The 17,656-nt window shown below is 40.2% G+C and overlaps 1 protein-coding gene across 1 annotated transcript in view; it reads right to left on the reverse strand.

Annotated features, from left to right (window-relative positions):
• Positions 1-7,929: 7,929 nt before the first annotated feature.
• Positions 7,930-17,656, reverse strand: part of BTAF1 (B-TFIID TATA-box binding protein associated factor 1) — a 42,965-nt gene continuing 33,238 nt past the window's right edge. The window contains exons 26-38 of the mRNA XM_084210607.1: positions 15,884-16,036; positions 15,272-15,393; positions 14,913-15,080; positions 14,643-14,720; positions 14,433-14,562; positions 13,656-13,797; positions 13,362-13,492; positions 12,812-12,937; positions 11,908-12,060; positions 11,107-11,318; positions 10,789-10,948; positions 10,031-10,201; positions 7,930-9,790 (exon numbers count right to left, since the gene is read on the reverse strand). Of these exons, the coding sequence (XP_084066733.1) occupies positions 9,644-9,790; positions 10,031-10,201; positions 10,789-10,948; positions 11,107-11,318; positions 11,908-12,060; positions 12,812-12,937; positions 13,362-13,492; positions 13,656-13,797; positions 14,433-14,562; positions 14,643-14,720; positions 14,913-15,080; positions 15,272-15,393; positions 15,884-16,036 (1,893 nt within the window). The 3' untranslated portion in view covers positions 7,930-9,643. The remainder of the gene's footprint in view (positions 9,791-10,030; positions 10,202-10,788; positions 10,949-11,106; positions 11,319-11,907; positions 12,061-12,811; positions 12,938-13,361; positions 13,493-13,655; positions 13,798-14,432; positions 14,563-14,642; positions 14,721-14,912; positions 15,081-15,271; positions 15,394-15,883; positions 16,037-17,656) is intronic.

The raw sequence follows: 17,656 nt of genomic DNA on the forward strand, positions 1-17,656 counted from the left end.
TAATTTTAAGAAGCTGTGGACTCCAGATACGGAGGTGCTCCTGCACCCTGGGATGTGTCCCTCTGCCTGTGTGACTGTTCCTGGGGCTAGAGCAGGTGACTGGACTGCTGCTGCACTGCTGCAGAGCCCGGCCCTCCACTCCCCTGCTGGACAGCAAGACGGCTGCTGCACCATCTAATGCTGCAAAAAACTGCACCAGCTGCACCTCACCACACCTCCTCCCAGGATGTAAAGCCTCAGACTTTCTAGCTTCCAAAGTTTTGCTTTAACAGTATTCACCTACTTAATACTTTTCCCCCCTACTTATGTTTCAGAAACTCAGGCGGCAAGAACGCACTACTCAGCAATGCAGGATGTCTCCAGCAGTAACAAATGGACTACTTTGGAAAACATAATTGCTGGGTTGGGGTTTTCAACACATCTCTGAAAACATAATCTCTTATAATTTGAGTCCTGACTATGCTACCACCTACTAACACACAGAAAGACTCACTGAAGTGGAACTGCTCTTTAGTCTCACCATGATTAACACCTGCCACAGGAGATGTAAATTCCCTAGCAGCTGTGAGCTAGGATTAGAACAAGGTTGAGGTTTTTGTGGGTTTGGGTTGTGTTTTTTCTTTCAATGATGAGGAAAAATAAAGAGTTTTAAGAGAGATAGAAGTCAACTTTTTTTTTTCCAATTCTCTCTTTTCCCATTTCTTAAACACAAGATATTTTTTTCCCCTTTCAGAATCTGCTTTGGAAACTTTAAATGCTGATGGAGAAATTTGTTGCAATAATTTTTAGAGCAACCTTCCTTCCTGTACTTCAAGTCCCCTACCAAATTTATTCTGCCTTAACTACCTGCATCACTAGGTACTTCCTAAAATACAATTTACAGTTCATGAAACATTTTCTGCACATCTGCAGAGAACTGGCTGACTACATGGTCCCAACACCTTTTTGCAACTCAGCAACTGACCTGGATGAAACACCTTCTCTTTTGACATCAGGTTTCCGAGCAGCCAGTGGTAATTCCCCAACAATTATCGGTCATCCATGGGAAGCGAAGAGATAGGACTCTGCCAAACTCCCAAATATTTATGGGAATGTTTCTTGCTCCTCTCACCCCCCTGTAAAGTAGAATCAGCACATTTACACAAAAGAATTGAATTCCAGCTATAATTCTAGTTCTCATAAGGTCAGATAAGTTTGAAATAGTGATGCCTAACATTCTGTTATTTTGTGAACTGTTTTACTTTGAAACTAATGTCTGAATCTGGCAGGGGTATGGGTTGGGGTATGTGGAAATAGCAGAATTTTATGTCTGTGTTGTAAAGAAAACTTGAATCCTGATTAAAAAATTTTAAGGTATTGAGTTGTTGCAGAGACAGATCTTGATGCTTTCCAGTTACTTTGAATTCCTCTGAGTGCTGATATACAGAAGTTAATGATGTACGAAACAAGAATGCCTCTGAAGTCTCTTAGTATGCAGGAGATCTATTTTTGCCATTGTGTCCTTAGCATCAAAAATCCTAATTAGCAACTGGTCCAATCTTTTAATGAGTCTGTAACATCCTTTAACTCTGCAGCAACTTGCCATTCAGATTGTCTTTCCTATTTTAATGCGAGTTAAATTAAGGTTTATCTTTTACTCATCTCCTAACTTTCTCAGCTGTGAATAATCCTCACAGCTCAGTGATTTGGCTGGTATTTGTTACCTGGGACATGCTGCTTAATTGCTGCTACCTGTCCTAACAAGCCCTCTGACTGAGACAGCTGACAAATGTCTAAAAACAAAATGAAAGGGGAAAACAGCAACAAATCCTCCTCATCTTAACTGGGTGGTGTGAAAAAGGGGTTACCTCATCAGCCTTTGTAATTTTCAGGGATTAATTAAAGGATAATGTTTGCTGCAGAGGAGTTTATGAGGCAATAAATAGCTTTTGCGGCTGATTAAGTGCCAAAGCAAAGCTGATAAAGGCATCTAATAATTGCAAAAGCCATTTAGTGCCTTGAATACATCTCTCACGGATGCGAGTCTTATTCTGCGACAGATCAGCAGCAGACTAACGAAACGGAGAAGGGCCCCCCTTGCCTTCAGAGACCTTGGGTGGATAACTAGAAAAGCCCACAAGGTGTTCAACTCGGGCCCAAACCTGGGCTGGTCCTCACCTGGCAGGAATCCACACACCCGCAGCTGAGGCCGTCGGTTTTGCCGCTCGGCAAACGCCCCGACAGCGGAAAGCCCTCGCCGGGCCCCGCCTTGCCGGGCCCTGTACAGCCGCAGCCTTGCCCGCCTCGCTCCGGGGTCTGGGGCGAGGGCTGCTTCCTGGGGCTCGCAATGGCAAACCCGGGAGGGGGATGAAATGGGAAGATGGGGAATTTGAGGCCGGCTTGCACCGGGCAGCCGCCATCAGTGGGCGGGGGGCGCTGCGGGGATCCCGCACTGTGCCCAGCCCCGCAGCCAGCGCGGCCCCACGGGCGCTGAGGGGCCGGCCGTCCGTCCCTTCCCCCGTGAGGGCGATGGCGGGAGCCCGAGGAGCAGGGAGACACTCGTGATTCAGGGGCCCTCTCTTCTCTTGTGCCATTTGGAGAGTGAAGGATAGCGAGGGCATGAAGGCAGGGAAGGGTTAGGTTGGGTGTTAGGACAGGGTTCTTCACCCAGGGGGTGGTTGGGTGCTGGAACAGGCTCTCCAGGGAAGCGGTCACAGCAGCGACCCCGACAGTTCAGGAGCCGTTTGGACAATGCCTTCAGGAGACAGTGTGGCTCCTAGGGCAGTCCTGTGCAGGGCCAGCAGTTGGACTCACTGAGCCTTGTGGGTCCCTTTCAATTCGGGATATTCCGTGGTTTCATGACTCTGTGAAGGCAGCGCTGGCTGCTGCATCCTCACGGCCGGTGCTGGGCCTCAGCTCGTGTGGAGGGGTTGTTGTTTCTCTCTAGATTTCTGTGCAGGTGCGAGAAGCTGTGGGGTGTTTGTAGCCATCTGCCACTTAAACTTATCAGAACTTTGAGTCTGGCTGGTTTGTTTTCTCCTTTGGGGTGGCACAGCAGGCTCCTGTGGTGGTGGTTGGAGCTACTTTTCCTGCTTAAGTGGGAAGGGGATGAAGCAGCACACACCAGGCTCCCAGTGGTAAGGCGTTCTAATCTCTTCCACAGCAGTACTTCGGTGGCTTTGCCAGCTGTGACCACATCTATATTGGAGGCAAAAATACTGCACAGTGGGAAACTGAAATAAACCAAACAGAGCCAGGGAAAATAGGCTGATGGCAAGTGCATCCCATATCCCTTCCTCCTCCTTTGCTTTCCCTGCTCCTATACAGCCCATGTATATCGTCATGGGTTTTGGTGTTTTTTTACTCTCCTTGCTTTGTTTGCTGCCTTGCTCTTCAGCTGATAAATAATAGGCAGAGCCAAAGAGTGATGCAACTTCTAACTGTGAGAACACAGAGTTCTGCATTTTATAAACAATAATTAACTACTGCTGACTGTGTCGGCCGTGAGAAGCCTGAAATGCTGATCACATCTTGCAGCTCTCACCAGGGCAGCAAAGAAAGCAGAAGTACCAACGAATTCTACCATGTTGTCCTTTCCAGCTTGCAAATGAATTGATGATTTAACTGATATGATGCCTAAGTGGGTGAGCTTTAAATTAGTCATAAATGAAGACAGACACTGGTGGGCTGGCACTTACTGCTGGTTTTGTTATTCTGCATGATTCCTTCCTCTGCTATCTCTTGAAAACACATTCTCTTGAATATGAGCATAGGCTGCATTTTGCCTTTATGTCCAGAAGTGAACTTTGCCTGTGTTTATATGAATCCAAAAGTGTCCAAATGAACATGAAATAGCACCTGAGTACCTAAAGTTTAGTTGACAAGTTTGATTCAGTTTGATTGTTGTGCTTTGTGAGTGATAATAATTGCAAAATAGAGGTGAAGAATGAACAGTTACAAGTGTCCCAGAAGCGTTTTATAATCTGGACTGTGTGGGGGCAAGGGCAGCATGGAGAATTAGATCAGAATACAGTGCAGCATTTTCCTAAAGGCACACACTTGTTTTGGTAATGCAAAGTCAAAAGTTGGTTTTGCTGTTAAGTGAGACAGCTCTGATTCAGAAGGCAGGAATTGGAAAGCATAATTTTCTGGAAGTTTATGCATTTTTAATGTCTTCCCTCTCTGGCTACAGCAAAGATCATGACAAATTTAACTGACTTTTTTCAAGCTCTGTTGTTGCAAAAGCAGATTTTAACATCTGCGTTAGCTCTTCCCTTGGCTTACCATTACAGATTTCTACTTGAAGGCTTTATTTCTCAGATGCTGGGCTGTGATTGATAATTAAATCCCTGTAAGTGCAGTATGAGTCACGAGAAACAGGGTCAGAATACATAAATGTGTATCTGGAGAGCACAGTATTTACTCAGAGAGAGCTAACATTGAAACAGCAGCAAAAAGCACACAAGTTAACCACATGAAACGCTTGGGCTGCTGCACTGAGCAGTATTACCTTTTCTCAATGGAGTATGTAAGCACCCAGCCTGCATAAACTGTGACATGTAATTACCCTGACATATGGGAAAACTCTGGCAGGCACAGCCTTGGCATGGACAGCACAGCATAGCCCTGTAAGGCCCCTGGAACCAGAGTGCATTGGAGACATGGCCAGCATGTTCCAATAGCTCAGCTATTTCTGAGCCTCTCACTGAACTGCAGAGTAGTTCACTTTGCTGCATCCCTGGAACAGACATTTGGCAGGATGCAGTGTATCCTTCCTTTCTCCCCCTTCCTGCAGCTTTTGCACCTGAGGCTGAATTTATGGGCTTGAAGTTTCTACTCTCTAGATCAACTTCCTTCCCTCATTTGAAAAGGGAAAATGAACAGTAAATATTTTCCTTTAGTATGCAGAATTTTACTTTAAAAGAAAATACTGAAAGTCATTATCTGAAAGAGTTTGTGATTGTTGATTACTTCGTAAATTGTCGTAAATTTCAAGTTAGCTACCCACATGACTGAGCTAAGAAAACAGAACAAGCCTTGAACATATGACTTTTTAAAGGTTTGATAGCCTTAAGGAAGAATAGACTAACAAATTTCCTAAACCCTAGCGCTGGCTTGTGCAGATGCAAGACTGGTGGGTACAATTTGAGATGTAAAGTTGCAAGTTTGGATCCCAGTGTCTACAACAAGTTAATAAAAATGTCTTAACCTTGGAAAAGGACAACTCTCTCTCCTGTCTTCTTGCCTATCTACTGCAGCATATGCACAGTGTAAGTATAGTGTATTCAGCTGTTGCCCAAGAAAAAAAGATACAGAGGAGCTTGGACCTTCTACTCTTTATGTTAAAATAAAGGTACCTGTTAGAAATAGAAGAAAATTAAGGTTTTGTTGTTATTTCATAAGGCTTATGAATAGAGAGGACTTGGCATTATGAGCGCCATGCTTGCTCCAACCAACAGAGTTGATCTCAGGGTTCATACCAGCAGAGCTCTGCCCGTGCATACACACAGCAGATGAGAGCATCTCCTTTTGAGTGACATCCAAGATCACAGGATTGTCAGTGTGAACTTTAGAGCTCTGTTACCCTGCTGCTTTCTGCTCCTCCCAGGAGGGGAGTGGCATTCCTGTACTGGAGAGGGTAGTGCTGTCAGTCTCACACCAAAGGAAGCTTTCCCTTGCTGGGCACAATCCCTGAGTCTGGTCTGGCTGCCAGAGAATCAATTAAATCCTGATTCCTGAACAGGGAGTTGGCCTTAAAAACAGTGTAACTGAACAGATATTTCCAGACCTGCTGTAGAAGAGAAACTGGAGAACTAGTGCAGCTACTAGAAGATAAGGAGCCAACTGAAAGGGTTTCTGACACAAATTCAATGACTTTTAATAGACCACTGAAAGAATTTCGATGGATTATCATCTCTATAAAAATCCTTAAATTCAGAGAACTTTCCTTGAGTGTAATTCACTTAAATGTGATTTGAAAAATAATGTTTACTCTAAAGCATCTCTCTGGCTGGTTTAAAGAAAGAACTCCATCTTCCAAGCTCTTGATTACAAAGCAACTTAGCACAAGTCAGTTACTGCTGTGATCCTTAAGAGCTTTAAAGCTTGCCCTATGCCAAAGCTCTATTAACACTGCACACCAAACTAGATTTAACAGTACATTATTTACCATTTGTAAGCAAGGTAATAAAAGCTTTGGTATGGGAATGTTTTCATCTTCTAAGTGGAAAACTTTTAAGTTTCCAGAAGTTTCTAATATGGCCTAAAAGCTGCCCTACTACTGCTTGACTTAAGGCTTAATTAGAAACATGTGCTCTTGGCCTTACAATCTGCAGAACCATGAGACAGTAGGAAAGCTGGGGATACCACTAATGGCAAATGTAAGCATTTGTCTTTAAATCTGGTAATCTTAAGGTAAAATATAAGATTTGTAAAGATAATGGGCTAAAGCAAAAGACTCAACTTCAACTAATTTGAGTTAAACTAAATCACTATGTATACCTTGGATATTAAGTGTTATTTTGCTTTCAGCAAGCTTAGGGAAAAAATATTTACAAAAGCATTAGGGAGAAGGATAAAAAAACAACCTAGAAACCTGCAATAGTTATAAGTAAACTTGCAAAAAGCAAGCAGCTTCCTGCCTAAGTGAATTCCAAATATAACATGCATGGAGAAAGTTAAACTAAGAATTCAATCTAACAAGTCTTAAGTACAACAGACATAGCAGAAGGTGTGTTTATACAGACCTGGTACATGTTTGCAGAATGTAGTTCTCCATTTAGTTATAAGTAGGATTTCAAGCAGTCCACTTGTTTCAAAGTCATTCCTTCCAGCCCAGAATGTGGCCACCAGTCAGAGGTACTTAGTTTTCACAGGTTAGCAAGCTCTGAATCAGGCACTACATTAATTTGGAGGTCTGGCTTTGGTAACTATTAGTGGTTTTTTGATGCCATTAAATAATGAGAGAGACTAGTTGAACTCAGTGCAAATTACACACAATGCATCAAACCTTGAGTATGAGGCAGCAGAGAAGGTTGCCCAGAGAAATTATGGATGCCCCATCCCTGGAAGTGTTCAGGGACAGGCTGAACAGATCTTGGAGCAATCCGGTGTACTGGAAGGTGTCACTGCCCATGGATGATCTTTAGGGTTGCTTCCAACCCAAAGCATTGTGAGCCTATGCATGGTTCTACTGAGTTCATGTTTCTTTGGGCCTCCAATGACTCCACCTGCAGTCAGTCAAGGCTTAGGCTGTATCCTCATTAACAAGTAACAACCTGTACTAGGGGCAGAGCTGGAGAGCAAAATGGTTGGTGCTGAGAATGACATATTTGAAAGCTTCATTTCAGCCTAGAAACAAACTTTCCTACTCCAGCCCAGACCCTGGTGTGGTCCAGCTGAATACCCATTAATGCAGTTAGAAGCATTCTAAGAGCTATTTCTTGCTGGAGTTTTGCTTTAAGTGAATCCAGTTTGTGCACTGAGGACACTGCACAAACAAGCCAGATCTTGGCAAATGCTCTGCTAGTTTAAAAAGCACAGAAGAACTTTTTGTTAAATATTAAGGTAACAAAATCCAATTTTTTATATAGTTGGTGCAGTGTTCCTGTTGGGTTACATTTCAAAGCTTTAATTCAAAGAACACTTAAGATCAGCCAGTACATATATTCTTGAAACAATTATTCTGCCTTCCCCTATTTTTCAGGTGCAGGAGTCTTCCTGATGTGGTACCCAAGAGAGCCATCGCTAAAATTATTACGGTTGCATAGCAACCACAATGTGGTAAATAACTGGCTTAAAAAAGTCCTAGGCTATTTCTTTCCCAACAGAACCCAAAGAGTTTCTTACCACTGCACCTAATAAAACTCTTGAAGAAAAACATATGCAATTTTTACCACTAAAGAAGTTTCTTTATTCAAATATCTTGTTATTTCTAGGCACTATCACCAAATTACTGCACCAAGTTTTCTTCAAGTACGCATTATTCCAGCATTGTAACTTCTCTGCAAACACCACCAAGCCCCATCTTGTCTCCCCTGCTTGGATCATCAGCTGAAAGCACAACAGAAATAGTCTGAAGGTAGAAATTAACCAATATAACACTCATAATCCAGCTGTAATTTCCAAAAGCATTAGGTTTTTTATACAGCCAGATAAGTCTTCCCTAGAGAAACAAAACTGAACGTGGACAAACCCAACATGCAAGTTATATATTCCCAGTTTGTTTTATTTTCATGGAATGCTAATTTAGTTACAATCTGGCAGTTCATAACTACTGAAATGTGACATTAATTCTTCTCCAATGCTATAGAACTGTCTTGATTTATATAGTTTTAAAACAATCTTATTTTACAATAGTTGAGGTCTCTGGTGGTTTTTAAGCTCTGATGCTTAAGCACACAGCAAGCTATAAACCTTAGGTTTTATATTTATACATATATTCTATGTATTCAGACAACTGCTGTAAGTTATCTATAACTTAATATTTATAAAAAGTGCATATAATGGTACATATGCACATCTAGAAACACACTTTTATACTGCCTCCCTTTTTTATAAAAAGCTGCATAACATACAGCCATATTATTCTCACTCACTGCTATTAAAGTCTTTTTACTATCTTTGTTACACAACTTTAACTATTCAATTACCTCAAACTGAATGTAGGTATTTCTATGTATATTTTCTCCTAAAGAAAAAAAGTCCTCCCTATTCCTTTAAGAAGCTTTAAATCATGCATTGGTTTAGTACACAGTCACTTTTAGCATGGATTTTAGAATCCTAGACAGTGTAAAATCTACTTCTGGAAAATGTCTGTATATTTAATATCTTCTTTTAGTTACAAAAAATATATAGGATTGAAACATATGGAATACATGCATCTCTCAAAGTGGCTATATTCTAGCCTTATAGATAAATTAAAAAAGTACACCCCTGCTAACAGGATGCAAACATGGCCTCAAATAGGCCATTACCTGTATTTAATAGAGCTCATTACATTAAAAAGTTCAAGTCAGCTGTTCTCACAAGATGGTGTCAAAAGACTGAAGAGCATGATATATAGATATATATAGTCAATATACAAAGGTGGGTGCGCAGGCCTAGTGCCCTTCCATTCTTCAATATTTTCAAGGCTTCTAGGCTTTGCCTCTGGTGATGTAACTCCTGAAATGATCTGAATGAAAGCTTAAGTTGAAAATTGCTTTTTAAATATACCATAAAAGCAAGTTGTGTTTAAAAGAAAAATGTACACTGAACAACCTGAAGTACTCACTGAAACAACTGTACAAAACTATTATAGATACAGAAAGTAATAACGGTGGACTTAACTGCAAACACAAGTCACACTTGTTAACAGATGTAAAACCTGCTTTGTTTTAATTCTTCTACCAAGTAAGAATTTGCAGCTGTTCAGAACAAGTAAAATTTGAACCACCTCACAATGTTTTACATTTAAAGTTTTTATACAGTGCAAACGTTTAAGACAGAATAACTTCCCAGTGAAACAGCTGACACTACTTCATGCCAGTCTTTTGAAGATTCTTCTTTCAGTAAGTCTATTTACACATTAAGCTAAAGGTTCACTCAATATGCTTTGAAGTTTGCTGAATATCAGCAGAAAAATATGTGAACTAGCAGCAGTTGTATTACAAATATGTGGTGGTTACTTTAATGAATGCATAAAGTTTTCAAGACTGTATTCAGTGTCATACTGCTCTTGATCCCATAGTTCTCCAAGGTTTTCGAGTACTGATTTCATTGATGCTTTCCCAGAAGAGGTAGAGGTATCTGCTTTTTCAGTTTTGCCATCCTTCAAAAAAGAAAAAAAACTCCTGTTAATATACAGAATAATGTTTTCAAGAATCTAATAAATTTTTCCAGTCTGATAATTCTTCTGGGGAAATATCACTTCCTCCTGTTGTTCAGAGAGCTGTCTACTATTCATCAGTCCAACTTAGGCATTCATGCGATTAAATTTTACATTTCAAAGCAAAGCTTTTCCCTAAGCTGACTCTATTTTTGGTAGGTATTTGTAAAACTGTTTCTTTACCTTGTCGAGAGTGAACAGATCAAGAAGCTGCTCTGTTCCCATGCTCTGTAGGCTTGCATTTTCTTGGCTAATCACTGTATTTGCAATATTCATTTTGAACTTTTGAAGACCCATGATCTTCTCTTCCAGAGTTCCCCTGGTTATCAGGCGATATACATTAACAACACGTTTCTGAAAGAAAAAAAACACACTTAGCTAAAAAGTATCATCTCAGGTATTCAGGAAAGCATAATCTTTTAGTGTTTATCATGGACAGTCTAGAAGCAGTTTGGCTTGGAGCCACCCTTCAGTAACTCTACTCAGTCTGACAGATATTAGATGGTAAGCACAAGACTGCCACTCTACAAAAGAAGCATCTTCAGTTGCCTCTGTACTCTGGAAGAATTCACTGATTTTTACAGCTCTAGAGGAAGACTACCAGCAGTCATTCTTGCCCTGTCTTGCACCAGAGAAGGACAACCCTGTGGGCTTGTCCCTTCAGTTCCTTGTCTCAGTCCTCAGTTATGTCGTCCTCCATCTAAGGGTGATTCTTCTCTGGCCTCTCCCCAGCAGCTCAGGAAGTGCAGAAGAGAAGACTTACCAAGTTGAGGGTAGAATAAGGAAGTATGCATTTCAGCAGCTGGCATAGTCACAAGAAATAAACATGAATGGATGCTTGGTAGAAACCTACAGATGTCACTTTGCTATACGTTACAAACTCTCTCAAGCAAGTTCAGCACGAGGAAAGCCACCCTTAGGGGAAATGAAGAGGTTTTCACCTGCCCAATGCGATGTGCCCGATCCATGGCTTGCAGGTCTCTCATCGGGTTCCAGTCATGTTCCACAAACACAACTGTGTCAGCCCCTGTCAAGTTAAGTCCCAGTCCACCAACATGAGTGGTGAGCAAAAGAACATCTATAGACGGGTCATTATTAAACCTGCACAAAGGAAAAAGTTAAGTATGGTAAGTTTCATTTAAAGAAAGAATTCATGAACTTCATCTGCTCTGAGGCAGACAAAAAACCCAATTTTGCACCATATAAATAATACAGTTCATCAAATCTGGCCTCAGTTATTCTGAGGGGATAATGCATACCGGGAAACAATGGAATGTCTCTGCCCAGCAGGAATGCTGCCATCGAGTCGTAGGTACGTAACTGAAGGTAACTGAGGTCTCAGAAGGTCGTGCTCCACTATGTCCAGCATACTCTTCAGCTGACAGAAGATAAGCACTCTGTGCTGGGCTACAACTGCTTCTGTACCACTTTCTGAAGATCCACCATTCCCCAAACCACAGTCTAGCAGCAGCTTTAAGTAAAAGAACATTAAAGTGTGTCATTAAAATGACTGTAGAGTGTATGTAAACATTAAGATTCATTGATTATCAAAAGCAGAAATTAGAGAAACAAACTGCAGAAGAAGTACCTAAATGACAGTCACTTAAATGACAAGGCGGCAAAGTCTGGCTTCCCTGTCAAACTATGAAAAACTTAAGTCATTAAAAAATTTTAAAAAACCATTTCCTTTACTTACTTAAATTCTATTTTAAGTAAAGCTATGGCAATGCAATCTAACTTAATCAAGGAAGTAGTCTCCTGTGTAATAAAAATGAAAAAAAATTCTGCAACAAGAGGGACAAGAATAAGATAGAAGTAAGGTTTTTCATATGCCAACAAGTTACATAAACATAATCACCATGAAGATTGTGTTTCCCCCTACATCTTAAATTATCAGGGAAAATAGGGCGTATCCCTGAAACACCTTTGCATTCTTTTTCATTTACTACTTAATTTTAATTAAAAGTTTCCCTATTGATGAAATCTTAAATAAAACACGCTAAACTGTAAAAGCAGTAGACACATTTGGGCAATTTAAGGCACAACACATGTCCACTCACTTGTTTCAAAGCAGACAGCTTAGGTGCGTGTTGGATGTCTCGAAGGGATGAATTCTGAGCTGCAAGTTGCTCTGTAATTCTCTTGTATTCTGGGTGTTGGGTTGTGAGCACTAATGCTGGATGGTTGCAGAGCTTCCGTAAGTACTGCAATGCCTTTAATTATTTAAGAAATGAAGTTCAAAGAAATAATAAGCAAGAACACAGTTACAGAAAAAGGATTAACAGAGTTAGCTGTAAGTACAGTGGTCACTCTGCCACATTCCACAATCTGGACTTTATGGTGTATTTTCATCAAAGTTGCACTTTTAAAAACTGCATTTCAAATTGTATCCAAACACTGTTACACTCATTGTGATCTTGGTCCCTTCTTCCTGGAAAAATGCAAGGATTACCATTTCCCACACTTTCATCTGAGTCTGCAATAGAGGAAACGGGTTTGGGAGCACTTTGAGAATAATTGTTTCCAATTAACCAAGAGTTAATCTTGAGTTCTATAAGATCATGAACCTTCATAAATTCAGATCAACCCTTAAGGAAACATTCTGTCCATGTTTCAGAATCTTAATGTTGAAGTGTAAGAGTTGATGCAATCAGAATTACTTCCCTCATTCTGAAGTTTTGCTCTCTCAGTACTCAGTTTTTACGAGATCCACAAAATAGCTGAACACCAACTGAGCAGATCACGTTAAAAATATGAGGCAGTGTTATGCATCATAAGACACAAACTCATTATTTAAACATAATAGCTATACTTCACATTCCAGCCATAAATATTCTACTCAGATCATATGACCACAAGCGTCTAAGTTCATTATTTTGATTTTCATCTTTTTACTAAACCTATAAATACAGTTACCAAAAGTGTATATACTAGGTAATAGAAATTACTGGGAAAAAATTGTACCTGAAATACATGACCTGTAGATTTAAGCTTTGGTTTCTCAGTTTCTTCATTCAGTGAAATTGAAGAAACTGTTTCATCAATATCACATTTGGCACGAGACTTGGCAAAATCTTCGTAAAGCTGAACCTGCATACCAGACAAGAGAATGAGTGTGGTTTTTCTGACAGAAGATAGTCCTATTCAGAATTTAGTTTCAAGTTAAAATTCTGAATTATCATAGATCAAGAAAGCTATTTCATATGTAACAGAAGATAAACATTAACAACAGAATCTCTTGCCATTTATTTTCTTTCAGCTTGGAAAGTGTTACTGAAAAACAATCTGCAGATGCCTACATGTTGTTCCTGAACAATGCCCAAAATGAAGCTCAAGAAATACACTATTACCACAGGACTGGAATTAGTGTTTAAAACACATACTACAAAATTCTTTTAGTACATCCAGAGAATGTCAGAGCTGATATCAGATTGACACAGGAATACAGAGGATTCAGGCCTCTGTGGTCTTAACTGCGCTGAGAAATTAACTTTCAGCCACTTTTTAAGCATACCTGTAGAGGACTGAGAATACAGTAATAATCTTGAATAATTTTGGGTGGAAGATCTTGCAGCACATCCTCTTTCATTCTCCTCAGCAGGAATGGCAGGACTTGGCGGTGCAGAGCTTCCATTGCAAGTACCCCTAGTGAGGGCAACAGCACCAGTGTTTTAGAAGAAAAACATTTTTCAAAACATTCAGCTCCCCCTCAATCTCGGATGTTAGAAATAACCACACTTTTTTTCATTAGCAGTTCTCATGTAAAAGGCTAAAACAAAAACCCAAAGATGAAACATTTGATCCTTACCGGCCTCTTGTTCTCGACTGGAGCTGCGGGCATCTCTGCTTGCCAGGATTGGTTTGCCGTAACGAGCTGCAAACTGGCGCTCAGTGCCCAAGAATCCTGGCATGAGGAAGTCAAACAACGACCACAACTCTAACACGTTGTTCTGAACATAAAAGAAACATTTGATAAATTATTTTCATAAGCAGCAACTTGTTGCAAGGTATCAGAAAAAATTTCATTATTTACCCAGTGCCAAGCTTCTGGAGCTTGGTGGCTCTTTCATCCATCTGAGTTACAGAAACACCTTTGCATGCACTCGAATGTATAAATGGACTTCCCACTGTGTCCAGTGTCTTAAACCACACCCAGAGGTCTTCTGGTTAACAAAACCCAAAACACCAGTGGGTCAGTCCTGGGTGAGATAGATACTGCACAGCCAAGTCATTCAGACAAAGCACAAAATCTGAAGACCTTAGAATTGAGTTTCCTGCTAATTTTACTTGAGTCATAGGGAAATGGTCTCTTTCTTCCTTGCCCAATACTTAAAGAGGAAGTGGCAGAGAAAGTCTTGCTGCCAACTTTTGAACCCCATTAATACCACAAAACTTGCATTCATTCCCCTATACACAGGTATACCAGGAGAGGGAAAGATGTTGTTCTGAGCATTTAGAAATGAAAAGCTGTTTTACAATGTATACTTTGAACAAGATGATTGTTTAAAGGTACAATAAAGCAGAGTGCAAGATAGGTCTATCTTGTTTGTTTTCCACTATTCATCCAAAATAGAAAATCAATTACCTGGATTGGTGTCCCAGAAAGAATTATCCTGTAATTAGCAGTCAGCTGTTTTACTGCTTTTGACAGCTTTGTTTTTCCGTTTTTTATTACATGCCCTTCATCAAGAATGCAGTAATTAAACTTAATATTTCTGGAAAAGAAGAACACAGACTTAAGTTGCATTTAAAATTCTAAGCTATTAAAAACCTCAGAAAACAAGCCAATTCCTACCTGAAGAAGTCAATGTCATTTCTTACAACATCATATGAAGCCACTATGAGATTGTGTCTTTTCACCTGGTGTTGCAATCTTAAAAAAAAAAAATAAAAAAGAGGAGTTAATGGAAGTGTTCCTTACATGTTGTTATTATTTCAGCCTTTAAGGATACCACCACAAATGTTCCCATGCCCACAAATTATGCTTCAGTAGTAGTAATAGTAAAGTAAATTGAAAAATTCCACGTGTGATATTTTACTCTAAAATAAATGCACGATGGGTTACCTTGCTCTCTCAGTAGGAGGTCCTGTATAGTGCAATGGATTAAGATATTCCTTTGAGCAAAATTTGCCCACTTCATCCACCCAGTGTCCTGTGAGTGTAGGAGGACACACCACCAAGGAGGGAAGAGGGACACTGTCCACCAGTTTTGTTCTTGCATATTCCTGAGCCCTTGAAGAGTATAAAATGCGAGTTTAAAAAAATTGTTTTCACAGAAGGGTTGAAGTAGGAAGGGCTGGTGCAAGCCCCCTAATCAAGCACAGCCACCTACAGTCACAGTTGCCCAGGACTATGTCCAGATTCATTACCACACAAGACCTATCATTGAAGTCTAAGACAGAATGTGATTTGTTTAAGCTTACCTGAGGCAATGATCACCTGCAAGAATGCAAATGGATTGTAACGTTTTTCCTAAACCCATGTCATCACAAAGAATTCCATGAAGTTTGTATTTGTTGAGAAATGCAAGCCAGTTCACTCCATCCTGAAATCAGAAAAGGAGAGTGCCTCAAGTAAAACCTGGCTTTTTGCTAGTTGAGCTTCAGTTCATACATCCAAATGTTCAATGACCCAGCACTGCCAAACCAGGAGCTGGTTTCCCACCATGAATGCATCCCCTACAGCCCATTCACTAAACACAGGGGGAATAAAGGGAAAAACAAACACCCAAATGGTACAGTGAGGCCTGGCTTTGCAGTGGTGGGCTGCCACACTCAGTGTGAGCAAGGCACAGCCCACTGACCATTCCCAGAAAAAAAAAAAGGCAAAACCCAGAAAGGGGAAAATATATCACTAGAACAGTATAAGAAGCATGCATGACTTCATTTGTTCTTCCATACCCAGAGTCCAAGATACACACTGCACAAAAGAAACCAAAAACTCAAATTCACAAGAAAAATGTATCTGAAGAACTCCTACTATCCCATGAAACCATATCGGACTGGAACTTTAAAAATAGAAGTATAAGCTGTTACCTGCTGGTATTTTCTGAGCTCTGCTTTGATTGGTACTGGAATTTCATAGTTTTCCAGTTTTTTTCCATCCAGTAATTGTTCCAGAAAGTGACGTTCCTTAGCCTTCATTCTGATTAATTCTTCAGACATGTTTGGTGGGTCTGGTATACCAGCCTAGGGTAACATTTTTAAAGCAGTCATGTAAGGGCTATAGGACTTAATTGCCACAGAGGAGAAGAACTTAAACCTCATACTACTCAGACATTTTAAACACACAGTAAAGATCTGCAATCTTCTCAACTGTATGACTCTAAACTCAAAATTTAAATACTGTATTTAGCTATACTTGTTTGATTACTTACAGGTCAACACATGCAGGGTTGTAAGGTGCAAGAGACAAATCCAGCCCCAAAAGGACACATTGAAAAGACTAATAAAAATTACACATGAGATAGAAAACTGGTCATGCTGCTAAGATTCTACAAAGACTGAGCTATTCTACCTCTAATCAGAGCATTTATCTGGCTGGCTAGAGAATCCTATGACACCCACTCCTCTTGAGCCACAAGCTACCATCCAAAGTTTGATGGATTTTTCTCCTACTTAGCAGAATTAGATCTAAAGTGATACTGAAACCCACAGGATGAATTCAAGCAGTTGGAAACTGTTGGGAGAAAAAATACCCTGAACCCCTCTAGGTTTGTAACAACAGACCTTACTTGCTAGGTACTCCCCATACCAGGCCAGAAGCCAAAAAATGGCATTTGGGGGCCAAATATGCTCATTCTTGCTTGCTAGTAACATACAGCAGCAGCAGAGGCACTGCTATTTTTCCACCATCACATCTGTCATCCCATTCTTCTGGGCCTCTTCAATCTTTAGTCAGCTTTACTTCAAAACCCATCTTACTAATCATTTACAGAGGGCTCCTGGCAAAAAAAACACCTACCAAATATTTCCACCATGTATGTGGTTAGTAAGGAAGGGGGATGTTAGGGGGATGTTAGTACTGCCCCATATGATATTGAAATACACACAGACAGAAGACAGCAGCCTCCTTGTTCAATGCTCTGCCTACACTCCTTTTTAGAAGAACCTACCTGCAGTATGAACACCGTGGTAGGTAATTTGGTTCAAATATGTTGTCAACTTGCAAAAGAATTGCTTATCAATACAAGTTTGATCAAGTTGAACCATTTATCTTACAATCCTTCCCTCAGTCATACTTTCATTTTTACGGTTGCAAGAATAATCAATTTGAGCATAAAGATGCAGAAAACAGAGCACAGTTAAGTTGCCCCAACTCACTTAATGCTATTTATTTATTGTTAAATAAAATACTGTTCCATGACGAGTATTTTCTCCCAGTATTAATCTGCTTCACTCCATGTTTACATATTTAATATAGTTCAGTATCTGATACTGAACTTAACCAGAAAGGGAAATTTGGAGGCACTTCTTCCATAACTATGGAAAAGAAATATGAAGTGATTACGCACCAGCATGCAATTAATAAAAAAAGTACAGTATGTTTTAAGAGATTCTCACTAAACTTTATTAAAATAGCTTTAACCCTCCCCCAAGCCCTAAGCTATGTGTATTCCACAGGACTGTGTTTAAGATGCATAAGAAGAAGGACCTGGTGCACATGGCACTGCAATGAACACACTAGAAATTAAGTTCTTTGCTCACTTTCAACTCGTTGAACATCTCAGTGTAAGCACCCAAAGTAAGTGTGCTCTTGTTAAGGCAGATCACTAGTTATCAGATTCTGAGGTTCTATTGTGCTAAATT

This window comes from Fringilla coelebs (assembly GCF_963513975.1).
Source record: "Fringilla coelebs genome assembly, chromosome: 8".
Taxonomy (NCBI): Eukaryota; Metazoa; Chordata; class Aves; order Passeriformes; family Fringillidae; genus Fringilla; species Fringilla coelebs.